The sequence below is a fragment of the Mytilus galloprovincialis genome, chromosome 12, assembly GCF_965363235.1.
Source record: "Mytilus galloprovincialis chromosome 12, xbMytGall1.hap1.1, whole genome shotgun sequence".
Classification (NCBI taxonomy): Eukaryota; Metazoa; Mollusca; class Bivalvia; order Mytilida; family Mytilidae; genus Mytilus; species Mytilus galloprovincialis.
In genome coordinates this window covers 56532931-56549949 of record NC_134849.1, presented here as the reverse complement: position 1 = coordinate 56549949, position 17019 = coordinate 56532931, and the positions used below count along the sequence as shown (strand labels likewise).

The 17019-nt window shown below is 32.3% G+C and overlaps 1 protein-coding gene across 1 annotated transcript; it reads left to right on the top strand.

Annotated features, from left to right (window-relative positions):
- The first annotated feature begins 3021 nt into the window (after positions 1 to 3021).
- LOC143053715 (uncharacterized) lies at positions 3022 to 10054 on the top strand. Its single transcript, XM_076226502.1, has 4 exons — positions 3022 to 3532; positions 4659 to 4814; positions 6239 to 6387; positions 7924 to 10054. Exons 1-4 carry the CDS (start codon positions 3022 to 3024, stop codon positions 9103 to 9105), a joined length of 1998 nt encoding a protein of 665 aa, XP_076082617.1. The 3' UTR covers positions 9106 to 10054.
- Positions 10055 to 17019: the final 6965 nt, after the last annotated feature.

The following is a 17019-nucleotide window of genomic DNA, read 5'->3' as shown; positions in this document are numbered from 1 at the left end:
GGACAGCGTTTACGCCGCCAAAAACAACATTCATACCCATTGCCCTAAAAAAATGTGAACTTGTAGGTCTGTAAATAAAACCATTTCAAAATTGAAATGTCACTTTTTTAAGCAATTTCTCGTGGGGCAACTGATTTTGTAGGAGTTCAACTTTACGTACAACAGTAAATGATACATGTATCTCTTCATTAAAGTATTCACCACAGCATATATATATAGCATTCTCTGATTTCAATATTTTGATCAGTTGAATAGGAAAATTGAGATTTAGAAATGTACATACCTTTTGAAGCGGTGACAATTACTCCACTCAAGCACAACCGGATAATCCTCTCACGGTTTTCATTGCAGAACCAAATGTTCTGCGTGTGTAGATTACCAGCCGTGACTTAGCACTTTAACATGAGTTCTATGTGAACAAACTTCAACGAGGCGGTCACTTATCAGACAAGGAATCCATCACGTTCACCAAATTACAATTAAATTGCAAAAATGTTCATTTAATTACTACTTCATCATTATTACAATTTGATAAAATTAATCTACAATTGGTTTTAACTCTAATTAATTTGACTACAAAATAAGCTATCGATACCTTTAAATAAAGGTCACCCTTTATAGTACCTGAACCTCTAAGAGAGATAATCTTGAAATTGATTTTGATAATAACTACTATTTACATACAGTGGATAAGGAGGAGGATCTTACAAAAGAGGTTATTGTGATAAGAAAAAAGAAGGTTATCATGCAGAATTAAAGTGATCTTTATATTTTTTATGAGATGATATTGCAGATTTGATCGTATTTATGAACAAAAAGATCGTTGATCTAACCTTTCCATATACATCAATTCAGATAAAGTGTGACACAAAACCGTTTGTTTACAGTGTTCAAAGAATAAAGGTATAGTTTTGTCTCTTTAATTATCTTCAATCTAAGTGATATCGGGTATGTGTATCGCATTGCATAATTAATGCAAAGTCTAAGCGAAGAGATTTGGTGTGTACTATTTGTAAGAAGAAACGGAACGGAAATATACAACGGTGGCAGTTGAATTAATTACAAAATTTTCAGTGAAAAGAAAAGAACATACGGTATTTGCTTCATTACACTTGACATTTACTAATGACAACTACTGTTTGCAGATGCAATGATCAAGATCATTAAAGTATAACATGCATGTAACATATACGATTTGAATGGGAAAAAAAGAATGGATATTAGACAAATAGCTATATTACGATTATCTATGATCATTATTATATGAATGATATATGTATTAACCATTCTAATTCAATCATATAGTCATAAACAAAATATACTGCAATCTATACACATCTGAATCCATTGTTTCTTTAGATATATGATTATTATAATTACATCTACATTTTGATATCCCCATAGTAACAAAATTCGGTGAGGTGGTATTATTAAGACTATCTTGTCATCCATAATGCACCCGGAACACAATTGTGATTACAGTAGTGGATGTGTTTCTTAGCTACACTTGTTGACATATTGAATGTAATTGGCCGTTAAAATCATATTAGTTGCTTTTGACCCGAATGACATCCTGCCTTTTTTCTTTTATTATTGATGTATTTTCTCTAGTCCCGAATAAGACCTGTACAAAAAACATTTTCATACAAGCTCGAACTTCTGACCCTGTTGAAATAATTTCGTGTTTTCTTATACGACTTTGATTTTTAAAGAAATTCTCCTTATCCCTTGACTCAGATTTGTTTGTTTCTTGTTTTTTCTCTTTTGTTGATACATTCTTAGGTGTACATTTTTACATGTTTCCCTGTTTTTGAATTAAGTTTTACTTCTGAGCAAACACACGAGGATGTTCATGTTATGCGCTTGCCTTAATCACAGAATATGTTGGCAATAAAAAGAGTGTCCTTGTCTCTGTAGAATTATCAATTTTAATCTGTTTTCTTTTGTTGGCGATTACAGTACTAAACATCACAAGGTATCAGAGAGGCGAAAGATATCAGAAGGACATTCAAACTCGAAAGTCAAAAATAAACTGACAACGCATTGGCTAAAAAAGAAAAAGACGAACAGATAATCAAAAGTACACAAAATACAACTGTGGCTGTCTGTTTTATGTGTTGCATTGTGCGATTTAAAGCTTTAATCGAGTCCCTAATCCGTTCCTTTTTCATTATAATTGTAAAAAGTCTATTTTTAACTATTTGAACTAAAAACCAAAGTATGAGATAGGACATTCGCAATATGTTAATTTTCTGTACAAACTTGCATTATATACACAATTAAATTGAACTTAACATTAGTAAATCGAATTAAAAAAACTATGAAGTATAAAGTACATTATAAAGGCATTCAGAGTAAAACGTAAGAGACTTTGTCTGAGCATGTGCCGCCCTTGTTGATAGACGTAAAATGATTGCTTAATTAACTTTTTCTCCCAATTTTTTCTTCTTTTCATTTTACAAGTTTGTTATAGGAAGCTAGTATATCAAAGTCTGAAATGTTAGTTAGAATATCAAAGACGTCTCTTTTATTCATACTCAGTTAAAAGATAAAAGTGAATTTAAAGCAACAAATCCTTTATAAATAAAACAAGAAAGATATCGTTGTGGTTAATACATGCAGACAAACATTTTTTTATCATTTTAAATTTAGCAAACTGGTTACCATTATTATATAATTATACAATCGATACAGCCTTTGAGACGAGCCCTCACATATTATACCTGTCATTGTCAATTGTAGGTGCAGAAATTGTTGAAAAGGTCTTTTTAAACGACAAGTTATCAAATAGTTTATTGACTTAATATCTTTTCTTTAAAGAATATTTAAAAAAGATCGCTTTAAATACAATACATGAACTCTTCATGCATATAATTTGCCACAACGCATACTAATACAATCTAATTTGTGTCATTTAGATTTTCTGAAAATCAAAATCCTTACTTTAATCACCTTAGCAACACACAAACAAAATAATTCCAAATAATTAAAATCAACTTACTAAGGCGTTAAAAACCTAAAATGGATAGTAGTAGTTCGCATGTGTACGTGGTGACAATTAGTAATTTGAGTAAACATAAATATGAAAATGCACTACGATCGTCAATTGAAAATTTATTTACCAAATGGTTACGGATACAGATCACTACCAATGATATTAATATTATCAGTAACCAAGAAAAGAAGGCGGCCATAATACATCTTCGATCTTCGGAAGCAGCTCAATGTGTACATTATAACTTAGCAACACTAGATAGCAGACGTAAACTTGGATTCAAATTTCTGCAACTTGTCGATCCATACGTTGATATTATTGTAGATGTTAAACATGTTAAACAAGAAAGTGATGAACAGCATGATATATGTTACTTTCTTGGAGCAAAAATTGGAAGTGAAAGTAGAAATAGAGAATTTAAAAGAGGCGGTGGAAAGTACACAAATGATCACTTAAAAACTGATGTCGGTGTATATGTATGCGCTTTTCTAAACAGCGAGGAGGAGGGAACGTTGTTTATAGGTGTGAACGATGAAGGTAAATACACATCTTCAGCATGTGCATAGAGTCCTGTGATTGTTTCCCGGAAATCCAACTTGGGACCTCACGCCTTCTTGATTATTTTTATTCCATTTAAGTTTCTCTACTTTTTCTACTTGTTAGCTTAATTTCCTTTTCCTGTTGAAAATTAATCTCAAAATAATTTTCAAATCTTTTAGTTTACTTAATTTCAAAAACAAAACCCTTCTCACTTAATTTAACAGGTTGAAATCAAGGTCAGCATATGTTACTAATCTAAAGCAAATGGACTAAAATTAAAACCGAATTTTTTTTCAAAGGACCTTTGGTGTGTTTGAGCTATTGAATTTGCCTATTTCAGTTCTAAATTTTCCTTGGAGTTTGGTATTTTTATAATTCTACTTTTTAAAATATGACTTGAATTCTCAAACTATTTATTTTTATACATTGTCCTCTTTTGTTAATACTTACATCTATAGGTAACCTTGTTGACATGAGATGTTGTACCTTCTTACACTTAAATATACACACTTACTAACATATTTTAAGAACAAATGATCTCTTTGTGGAAAAAAAAAAAGTTAAAATCTGCCTCTGTACAGCTGTTCTTCACAAAGAACAAGTGTAATCTTTGTGAAGAACAAAAGAAGTTTAAATATGCTTCTGCACAATTTACAAAATTATGTACAAAGGGAGATTATTCAATGATTTGATGTAAGGCTACATGTGTTTCAATTTACTTTATTATCTATCTGAAATGGTTTTTTTTTCAATATTGTTCCATTTTAAAATTGAAAAAAATAAATTTCTGTAAAATAAAAGTTAAATATTAAAATTAATACAAAAACTAACTTTGGATAGTGATCCAGTTAGTCACTTCCTACAATAATTGTGAACCAAAACTCTATTTTAGCGTCTTTAAAAGCTGGCTATAAAACCAGAATAATCCATCAATTCTACATAAGAAAATGTCTGTACCAAGTCAATGAAATCACATTTGTTATCACTTTGTTTGATGTGTATAAGCTTTTGCATTGCCATTTTGTTTGGCCTTTCCGTTTTGAATTTTCCTCGGGGTTCGTTTGTTGAAAAAGGCTTTTTGACAGGTCATGTGCAATTCATAATTGATATAACTTTTTATCAGGAATTGTTGAAGGCATTGAATGTGAGCATAGAAAGGAAGACACTATACGTAAAGATATTATTGATCCTGGAATAAAAGCAATCAAGCCAGACATGTTTCCCAAGAACTACACTGTGAAATTTACTCCTGTATGTTACGAGAACAAAAGGCAAATAGGTGAGATGAAATTATATCCATCTGTAAATCTTAAGTGATTCAGCAGTATATCACAAATAAAGGTACAATTAAACTAGTACCAAAATTTAAATCCCCGCTATAACGTTATCACATGGAGAAAAAAAAAGAAGAACAAAAATGCATTGGAAAAGAAATAAAAACATTGATTGGTTCAATGCTAGCCGTACTTAAAATAAAAGAAGGCTTCATAATATACTTAGCCTAACGAAGTAACTTTTCTTTTTCTATAGAGTAGTTGTCACTGTATTTCGGTTTAGCGATCAAACGCCAATTTTAATGGAATTCTTCACAAGCGTATTCCCTGCTTACTCACTAAAAATGTAGCACGTGAAAGTAAGTTAGAATAAAGGCAATAGTAGTATACTGCTGTTCAACAGTCATATTTCGATTAGGCAGATACAAATCAAAACTGAAGAAAACACATTAACTATATTAGGAGGAAAACAACTGAATACCAGAAAAACTGAACTGCTTCAAAAACAAACGCCAACGTCCATCGAAACGGACTATTTGATAACAACTGCCTTGGCATAGGACGTTTAAAAAAAAGCTTAAGACTGTAGAATTTTTATATGTGTTCACATGTTTTACGATAAATTGTTATCTGTTAACTAGTCTGATAAACTGATAGAAAAAAATCAAAAGCAAAAACCTCATTTACAATGGTTCTTTACCAAACTTAGGCTAGACGGATATATTACGAAAATTGGTCTTTCCTAGAAAACACTTTTTTTCTAGCTGCAACATTTTGTGGACTGAAGAGTCCTATACAAGGACGTTTCTTTTAGTGTAGCTTGTATTAGGGTTGTGAGATTTGAGTGGCAGATTTAAAATTGCCAACCACATGAAAAAAGTAAATACTGTTAATGCATATTTTTAACCTTTTTAATGAATATTTGGGGATAATGAATATATGTTTAGCTATTATTTACTTTGTTTCTTTACAGTTTGTATGATCAGCATTAAAAGGACAACTTTCGAGTGTGCTGCATTTGAATCAAAAACTTTAGTGGCGTCACTTCCGTTCCTATGTTTAGCGAGTGGTTGAAAAAATATGATACTAGATTGCACAAATCATTCGGAATGAAACTCTTATAACTGTTATTCATCACTGCTGTCATTAGGGAATTTTGATTCAGTACTTACGAAACTTATATTAGTTTATCCTGCATAATGACGATCACCATAACTCGTGATGAACTTAAAAGATTAGGGATATAGTCCATCCCCTCTATCTAATACATGACGTACCGAAGGCGCACAAAATTTACGCGCTTTTCCGATGAAGTGCATAACTCGAAAGTGGTCGTGAAATGAATAAATAGTGTACAAGATGACTTTTGGTTGAAACCGCTTTAGCAAGGTGTTTATTTTAATAAAACCTTTTTTCCATTTACTTTCAGGAAACTTAAAAGTTATAGAAATAACGGTGAAGAAAGTGGAGCAATTGACTCAACTTTATGAAGTTTTCAATGGTGACGTCTACATAAGGCGAGATGGAAGTAAACAGGGTCCTTTAAAGGTCAATCAGATTCAAGAATGGCATAATCAGGTCAGGTCATAAATATAGTATAGATAACCAAAAACAAAATCGAAGGGTATATATAATGAAAACAAAGCAAAATGAGGATGTTAAATTTGATGTATGCCTTTTTGTGCTTCTCATTACATTTGTTGTTTTTATAGTGATTAAGATGATAACACAATGTTGACTGCTGTACCCCTATTTTTGACATTTTTACCTATTGTGTCTGTCAATCTAATATGTCCTGATAATAATACAACTTTACAAAAAAAACTATATATATCACAAGAAGTACCTATCAAAGAGACTTATCAATTGTTTACAGTGACGAAAAAATGAATACCAATGTCTCGCCTGCCTAATTTCAAAGAACCTAAAATGCTTTTCTGAAAAACAGGGGCAGATCTAGTCATTAAAAAAGAGGTTTTCGATTATATGTCCCCATTCAGATTGCATTGATCTTCAAAAAAGGGGGTTCCAACTTCCTGCCCCACCACCTGGATCGACCACTAAGAAAGTCGGATTAAAATACACCGAAGGGTAAGATAGGTCCTCTTTCACTAGTGGAAACCATTGGGTGAGTATAGTATTTTTAACCAACTAATTTTCGCGGACACTTTATTTGCTACTAGTCCTTACATGCTAATTTTGCAGCGATTAAATTTCGCAATTTTCAAATTAACTTAATATAAATAAAGTTTTACAAGTTCGCGACCATTTCAAAAAGCTGACAGAGATGTGATTTTATCATTTCCATTTCAGCCTTCTTTATTTAAAAGATTTTGTCTAGAGTTTGTTTGAGTACGGATCTTATAATTTTGGAATGTTTCTCAATTACAAATTTCGGATCAAGTTAATTTTTTACTTTTTTCGTTTAAAATTTAATATTTACAATTAGTTTGGAGTTCATGCAATTCGGTCATTATTAAATCTCGAAGGCTTGTTTATTAAACTGCATTTAAGGATGCTGTTCACCACTTAAATACTATTGTCTCTAATAGTAAATTCTAATGCAATTCGTTTGTAACGATAATTTTCATTGGACGTTTACAAATATTTTGAAGGGGTAAATTCCACGTTCTGCCAGTCCGTAACCAAGAAAGCCACCATTTTTAATAACGATTTTTTTTTGTATGTAATTACTCACATAATAAACAGGAAAGTCAAATTTTGAGACTGAAATGTTCTTTTTGTCAACGTTGAAACAATTCTGAAGCGTACGAAAGGTATAAATACGTCTAGAGTTTTATGATTGACATCGTGAGTATACATATGACGTCACATAGTTTACAGTCTCGCGTCGCGTCGCTAAGTAAACTCAATTTGCGACAGTAAAATCTTCGTGATTCAAAGGCCAAGCTTAACATACCATTCAGTTATCTTCTAATTTATAATACTTAAATTGTGGGTGATCCGTTGTTTATTTGTTGCTGTTGATTTTTGTGTCAGGAGATTTTTTTTGGGGTATCTCCTGAAATCAGAATTCATTCCAAAATATATGGCTTGTTTAAAACGTATGATCACTTATATGAATATTTTCATAAAAACTCACGTATATTTCAGAAAAACAATAGGGTAGTGCAACAACGATTAAAATCTGCAAAAACACGTGGTGAGAGAGAAACGGGTCAGTTATTGGCAAGATTGGATGAAAAAGATCAGATGATCGAAGATAAGAAAGATATGATTAAAGAGAAAGAAGAAAGACTTAAAGAGAAGGAAGAAAGAATCCAGTTATTAGAAAAACAAAATAATGAAATGGCAAGAGCGAAGAGTAGATTGGGCCATCGGATAGATGATACAGAGAAACAAATGGAAGAAGAGAAGGCAATTTTAGAACAAAAATTGGAAGAAGGGAAGAAAATTTTAGAACAAAAGGTGGAAGAAGAGAAGAAAATGTTAGAACAAAAAGTTGAAGAAGAGAAGAAAATTATAGAACAACAAATGAAAGAAGAACAGATTACATTAAAACAAAAAATGGAACAAGAGAAGGAAATTTTAGAACAAAAAATGGAACAAGAGAAGACAACCGCAGAACAAAAAATACGGAATATGGAAAAACGTGAGAAAAAATTTAAGCAACACATTTCTAATTTAAAAAAAGATATACAGAAGTTCGAAGAACAACACAATACAACAACGGCGGACAAAGCAGCGCTAGAACAACGTATTATTGTAAATGAACAAGAGAAAATAGAACTAGCACGACGCGCTGAAGAATTAGAAAATGAAAAGATGAGACTAGAACATCAAATCAAAGATACAAAGAATGAGGTTGAACAGTCTAAAACTATGTCAAGTGGTGTAGATGAAGACAGGAAACTGTTGGAGCAACATGTCGAAGACATGTACCTTAAAATGAAACAACTTGAAGAAGATATCGATACCACAGAGGAGGAAAAATCAAGGTTACAGCAAAAAAATGACGATATGAGATTGGAAAACAAACGAATGGAAGACAAAATAAAAAATGTTGAAGAGAAAGAAAAAAAACTGAAGGACAAAATTCTTGCAGAAGAAAACGAAAGAAAAACAATAGAAAAAGAGACTGAAGAAGACAAAACAAAACTTGACATGCTTGAGGCAAAGATTAAAGAAATGGAACTGGAAAAGAAAACACTAGAAGAACAAAACAGCACAGTAAAGGAACAGAGCAGCAAAATAGAAAATAGACCTGATCTCAAACCGACTAAACTTGTGAAAAAGCAAAATGAAAAGAGCTCAAAAACTTGTGTTATCTCTTAATTATAATATATATATATATATAACAAATGTATTCAAAGGTACACAAAAGGTGTTGCAAGAAATTCATCATAAGGACAAAGTGTCAGCGTTGTCTTACGTTAACATTGAGACCAAACTGTTCTCAGTTGGTTGAGGCAGAGATAAGTTGAAATTCAATCTGTAATAATAGGTATTACTAAATATATCATCTTTGCAACAGCCATTTGGGAATTTTGCCAGATTTGACTAACCATATTGAGCTTCATTGAATCTTAGTGGTGAATTAAATAAACAGTAGTATAACGGTATTCAAAGGTCACGATAATTTGCTTTTATAAAAAAACTTTTTCAAAAGTGTAGTAATTAGTATTACAAATTGAATTTGTCTGATTTATGAAGGAGCATGTGCATGCTAACCGCCAACATGCCGACGAAAGAAAAATAACTCTTGCTCAAATTGGGTCTATTTAAACCTATTGATAGAACAGTTGTGGTTGTTTTCACTATCCTCCCGATTATTGGTATATTTTCGATACAATCAAACACAAAAACACAAAATTTGTTACAGTGTTTTTGTTGTTGTTGAAAATTTAGATTTTGAGGGAACTTCATTCATTTACATATCTTAAATCATTCTTTGATTTAAACTTAAACAATATGTGTAGTGGACAAGTTAATACGTCTGACAAGGAATTTAAATACATTGGCGTCAAACTGTGGCATCATTTTTTTTTTTAGTTTATTAGTGTGTTATCATGTTGGGGTATATTTGCTTAATTGGCTTACTGGTAGATTTTTTAAATTTTGACCGTGACCACCTAATAAAAAATAGAACTACCTGAAAACAAAAAACTACCACGGGTTTGAATAATATTTGATGTTTAAGTAGGTACGATAGCATGGATAGCTTGTGTTTTTATTGTATGAATGATTATATTTGAACAATAACTTGTTTAATGATTAGAACCAATAAAAAAAGTAATATGTAGATATAAATTTAGTCATTAGAATAAAGCCTCCGCTCTTTTATGGAATCTTTAATTGTAACCATGGTAACTGTCATTATAAAAAGATAAACTTCATGGTAAAATGTGTGATTGCCAATGAGACAACTGTTCTCCAGCGTCCAAAATACCGTATAGTGGATTATTTTCGCGGGGTGCAAATGTTCGCTTATTTTCGCGCATAAAACAAATTCGCCAAAATAAATTCCGTCAATTAAAAACAGCACATTCAAAGGTATTGATAAAAGTTTAGAATCCGCAAAAAATATTTCGTATACCTTATTCAATGAAAATCGCACCCTCGAAAATAACCCGCTATACGGTACTGTGGATCGCTTGGTTTCACATTAAACAACAAATAAAGTCCATGCTTTCAGATCCCGAAATGATTATGGTTATGACACAACAATAAACAGAAAACAATTTTGACGGGGAGCATCGACGACAACCACTGAATTACAGACTGCTGCAATGGCATAGATAAATGTATATAAATATATATATATAAAACGTCTGAATAAAATATATATATATAAAACGTCTTTTATATTTTAACGGCCGTTTGTTTTAAACATCGCAGACTCTAATGTAACTACACTACAGTTGTCAAATCTGAAATATTTAGAAATTTAGACCGTTCAGTGCTGTTTATTTGGAATTCTTATTGACGCAATCTTTCTTGTAATGTTCAACATAATATCGACACCGTTAAAGCTTTAAAATTGTGCTAGTTCACATCGCACATTATTATTTTTATTTAAAGCATATATGTGAACTGTCTGATGTAATTAGTCATATAACCTATGTCATATTCAACAAATTTTTAGAATGGTGCAAGCGTCTTAACTGATGTTCGGTTTGCCTTTTTTATTGTATAAATTTCAAGATTTAGTAAATGTTTAATCAAAGAAGACTTAAAGATGATTCATTTAACATCAGAATCTGACTGACGAAGGATATCTGTTATCCGAAATATTTATAAATAATTACATTTATAGTTCCTTTTTATATCATTGGTGTTGTTATGTACACTTTTTAGGCGTTTAAATATATATATATATATATATATATACATAAGAGTTCATAAATAGCAACACATGACATACAAATCTATGAGCGTGTGGGTTTATCAGTAGAGATTAATTCAATTACACAAATAAAATTATAGATTGCCTAACAATGTAATTTTAACACACTATTTAGTATGTAAATAATAGAATGTTTAAAATATTTACAAAATGATGAAAATAAACGCAATATTTCGCTAAACAAACTAGCTTTATCAAGCGTCCATCTATCCAGGTGAAATCGGATGTAGATGATAAGAAACTTTTGCAGCTCAATGTACATATGTTGCACTTGAATTTAGCTGCCTTTTAAATAATACAGAATTTGGATGAAGTTCAAGATTATTCACAAAATTGGTGGTTGAAGTTTGCAACGTCAATTAGCCAATATTACAGGATAAAAAGGACGGTGCTGTGTATTAAATCATTCTTCATCTTTCCTGTATCTTTTCTCGTCTTTCAGGTTCTAAAGTGTAGAGCTGGTGGATCCAAAAGTTTTCTCTTCTCCTTCTCGCCGTGGTGTCCCACTCGGTGTTGACTTCTATGATTTGGAAAGTAACATTATCAAAAGGATGTTTCTTTGAGCGAAAAAAAAATCATCGTTCATGGTACAAAACCAACACAAACTGTCCTCTCACAAGACATCTTCGCTCAAAGAAACATCCTTTTGATAATGTTACTTTCCAAATCATAGTAGTCAACACCGAGTGGGACACCACGGCGAGAAGGAGAAGAGAAAACTTCTGACACTTGAAACTTTTAAAGTGTTGTTTTCATTTTTTATTTTGAAATGTACCGGTGTATCAAAGAACACTACTGTACTGTAGATTCATTACTATCATGATTACGTGTTAGATACAAGTTTTCATGGATTTCATGTGTAAACATGGTAAACATGTAAAGGTAAACCACAAATTTAATTGTTCAACGTAAACATTTTCTATTGGCATATATGCAGACTTCGTAAAAGGTATCAAGAAATCAAATACCCATGAAAATATATTTTTCCATCAATTCCAACGCAAATTAGGGGTTAGACAAAAAGCTATAAGAAATACATCTGATAAAGAAATAATAATAAACAAGAATGTGTCCACAGTCCACGGATGCCCCACTCGCACTATCATTTTCTATGTTTAGTGGACCATGAAATTGGAATAAATTCTCTAGCTAATTTGGCATTGAGATTAGAATGATCTTATCAAAGGGAACATGTATACTAAGTTTCAAGTTGATTGGACTTCTACTTTATCAAAAACTACCTTGACCAAAAACTTTAACCTGAAATTTGCACTATCATTTTCTATGTTCAGTGAACCGTAAAATTGGGGTCAAAACTATAAATTGGCATTTAAATTAGAAATATCATATCATAGGGCAGATGTATACTAAGTTTCAAGTTGATTGGACTTCAACTTCATCAAAAACTACCTTGACCAAAAACTTTAACCTGAAGCGGGACAGACGGACGAACGAACGGACAAACGAACGAACAGACAGACGGACGGACGAACGGACGCACAGACCAGAAAACATAATGCCCCTCTACTATCGTAGGTGGGGCAAAAAAATCAGTGAGTTTAACTGTGCATATTGCTGTATATTTGTTTACTCGACATTGGCTAGAGATCTCACAAAACGTGGTTTTTTTTGCGCCTGTCCCAGGTCAGTAGCATCTGGCCTTCGTTATTCTTTTAAAATTTTAGTTCATTTATATGTTTTTGAGTTAAGTGTGGTGTCCATTTTCACTGAACTAGTACACATGTTTGGTTAAGGGCCAGCTGGAATCTTCCCGGTGAGGGATTTTCTCACTTTGTTGGCCTTGGCCTGTTTTATGCTCTTTTGTTCAGCTGTTGTCACTTTGAGACATTCCCCATTTCCTGTCTCAATTTTATTCTAAGGTCAATTTTGCCTGTCACTGGCGGTTATAATTGCATCTTTATTTTTTGTAAATTTATAAAATATTTCACAGCAAAAACCTTTAAATAAATGAGTCTATATGACACAATTCCACATGGACATTTCATTTCTTTCCGAATGGATTAAGGCTGTGAGGTCGTTGATACAAATCCGAATTTTTAAAGACCCAAATGTTGCAAAACACTTGTCCTACCTCCATGACAAATATGTTGTTGTCCTCGCAGATAAAACCCCAAACAACATCGTTTTTGTGTGTAAATATCATTACATAAACTGCTTGATAATGAATTAGGGATTGACAATTATCTTGGAAACTCAACATATACCCTCACGACACTTACCAAAGAGGAAATCCTGGATAATCATAGGTCTGTTCTATGTTCCTTTGGAATTACAACCAAAGATGAAGAACTGGATCTTCCATCAATGTATTGGATACCTAAACTACATAAGTGTCATTACAAACAACGGTATATTGCTGGGTCTTTCAAGTGCTCCACGAAACATCTTTCTAAGTTATTAACATATATTTTATCAGCAATCAAAGCCGGGCTCCAAAGTTATTGTGAAACTGCCTATTCTAGAGGTGGCGTGAATCAGATGTAGATACTAAAAAATTCCAAAGATCTTTTAGAGTACATACAATCTAAGACTATCTCATCTTGCAATAGTATTAAAACATTTGATTTTTCTACACTTTACACAAGTATTCCCCATTCTAAACTAAAAGACAAATTGAAAGAGTTGGTATTACTTTGTTTTATTAAAAAAGGCGAACGTACATACAAGTATCTTGTCTCTAGGAGGGACAAATCCTACTTTGTAAAGAATCACTCTGATTCAAACAAAAAATTCTCTGAAACTGACATTATCAAGATGCTGGATTTCTTGATTGACAACATATTTGTTACGTTTGGAGGACGTGTTTTTCAACAGACTGTCGGAATTCCAATGGGAACCAATTGTGCCCCTCTTCTTGCCGACTTGTTTCTTTATTACTATGAGGCTGACTTCATACAGGAACTTCTTATGAAGAAAGATAAGAAGTTAGCAATATCCTTTAACTTTACGTTCCGCTATATAGATGATGTTCTCTCACTAAATAATACAAAATTTGGTGACTATGTTGAACGAATCTATCCCATCGAACTAGAGATAAAGGATACTACAGATACAGTTAAGTCTGCCTCATATCTTGACTTACCTCTAGAAATTGACAATGAGGGTCATTATGACAAAAGAGATGATTTCAGCTTCCCAATTATGAAGTTTTCATTTCATGTAGCATCATTCCAGCAGCGCCTGCATACAGAGTATATATCTCCCAATTGATACGATATTCCCTATCATGATTTCCTTGATAGAGGATTACTGCTCACAAGGAAGCTATTAAACTAAGAGTTCGAAATGGTGGAGTTGAATTCATCCCTTCGTAAATTTTACGGACGCCATCAAGAGTTGGTTGACCGTTATGGAAGAACCGTTTCACAGATGATATCGGATATGTCCCTTATGTCGTAACTACAGTATCCTTCCCTTTTCACGAATGTGACCTACGGAATAAGACTATTTACCGGATTTGTAATAACATAAGCAACAGGACAGATGCTACATGTGGAGCAGGATCTGCTTACCCTTCTGGAGCACCTGAGATCACCCCCAGTTTTTTGTGGGGTTAGTGTTGCTTAGTCTTAGTTTTCTATTTTGTGTCTCTGTACTATTATTTGTCTGTTTGTCTTTTTATTTTTAGCCATGGCGTTGTCAGTTTATTTTCCATCTATGAGTTTGACTGTCCCTCTTGTATATTTCATTCCTCTTCAGTCAATGGTGAAAACACAAAATAATGAACATGTGTACTAAGTTTAATTACAAGAGTTCTTATGACCTTTGTTAGTCTTGTATTATTTTTAATTTTTGTTTCTTGTGAACAATTTGGAGTTTAGTATGGCGTTCATTATCACTGAACTAGAATATATATTTCATTTATGGCAGTGGCTATTTGACCGTCACCGGCAAAATAGCAAATTTGCTATTTAGCCGGCTCTGTTTAATCATATCTAATTGGAATTAAAATTTAAGAATAATAATTGAATATCAAAATTTTCTATTTAAAAACTTGTGTAACTGTTGCTCATATTCTTGTCTAAAAAAAAATAAAAAAAACTGTGTAAACATCGAAAATTTGACAAAAATATAAATTTGGTGAATCTATTATGAATAGAGGTGAAGTAATAAGATAAATTAAAAAGTAAAATACAAATATGATAATAGTCACTTTGTAGCTATACTACATTCCGGAAACTAGTATACTCTTTTCATTTACCAGTGGCGGATCCAGAGGGGGGGTTCCGGGGGTCCGCACCCCTCCCTTTATTTTGGCCGATCAATGCATTTGAATCGGGACATATGTTTGCACCCCCCCCCCTTTGCCCTGGGCTAGCACCCCCCTTTCGAAAATACCTGCATCCGCCACTGTTTACGGAACCAGCATTGTGATTGTGTTGCCGATGCAATCGCAGAATGGTCTTTCAGATATACAATTATAATCAAGCGATTATCTGGCTTGGTCTTTTAAACGAAAACCGTAAAAAAATAAAAATTTCATCAGGCACATTTTTTTTCAGTATAAGAAGGAATTGTTCCTTGATTTTTACAAGGATTTGTATAGTGTTACTATACAAATCCTTGATATTTGAGAATGAAAAGGTGAAAAAAAGACTAAAACAAAGAGAAATGAAATTGTATTTATTTATGTATTTTCTCATTTTGAAAAATAGCATGTAAGTTGCACAGATGCTGCTCCTTATTCTCCAATCTAGCTCCGTCAACCCAATACACATTAGAAGTTTGTTTTTCTCTAATTTTTTTTTCTTCAAATTATTATATGATTTTTATCATATAATATATTTTTTCCCACTATTAACACCAGAGCTTCCAGGGGCCTTGAGGGGCCCCAAGACCCCTCGCCATATGACTTACCCCCAGCTTTGAGTACACATCATTTTGGCCTAGCTTCACCCCTGGCTGTTTAGAGCGTATATAAAGAGGAGAAAAAGAACCCTATATACATATGTAACATATGCACACAAGATATAGATTCAAAGGAAGCCAGTGTAATGTGTAGTTCCTGTTTTGAGTGGCACTGACATTTATCTTGTGCTAGGCAAAGAATTGGTTTTGTAACAATTGCAAATGTTAAATCATGTGTCCGTTTGAAATTCATAGCAAACAACTATTAATATTGTCTGTCATATCTGTTTTATGATGTAGTTTAAATTTGCATAACATTATTTTTTATCACTGGCAGAATATTTAAACCATAGATTTTACACAGATTTAAATTTGAAAATCAACATAAATATTTTAGAAAAAATATATTTAATAATGTATTTACAAATGTGTTTTCATGCTTTTGATTAATATTATAAAGTTATAATGACTATCTATTTATGAAAATCTTTTATTTTTTATTGTACTGTATTTTTAATGCTTGATATTGTGATAAAATGATTTTAAATTATTATTAAGCTTTTTTATTTTCTGCTAATCAAATCAATGAACAGTTTATTTAGTGCGGCTAAATAGCAAATTTCCTATTTAGCCGGTGCCGGTCAAATAGCAAATTTGCTATTTTGCCGGTGTCGGTCAAATAGCCACTGCCTTCATTTATTTGTTTAGGGGCCAGCTGAAGGACGCCTCGGGGTGTTTCTCGCTGCATTGAAGACCTGCTGGTGACCTTCTGCTGTTGTCTGTTCCATGCATGTTATCTCTTTGACACATTCTCTATTTCCATTCTCAATTTTTATTATGACTTAAAACAATTAATGATCATCTACTGTAACCAAAACTTTTACCTAAGAGGCTATAAAGAATATATTGAATTTCAAATATCAAATTTTCATTTTCTGTAATCTGTGAAATAGGGTTTAAACCAAAATTTAAAT

What these genes read in the sequence shown, in the direction of transcription:
- LOC143053715 (XM_076226502.1), top strand. Translation starts at nt 3,022, where the DNA reads ATGGATAGTAGTAGTTCGCATGTGTACGTGGTGACAATTAGTAATTTG. An exon ending in CGAGAACAAAAGGCAAATAG is followed by an intron (nt 4,815 to 6,238) that starts GTGAGATGAAAT and finishes ATTTACTTTCAG; the next exon opens with GAAACTTAAAAGTTATAGAA. An exon ending in TTCAAGAATGGCATAATCAG is followed by an intron (nt 6,388 to 7,923) that starts GTCAGGTCATAA and finishes CGTATATTTCAG; the next exon opens with AAAAACAATAGGGTAGTGCA.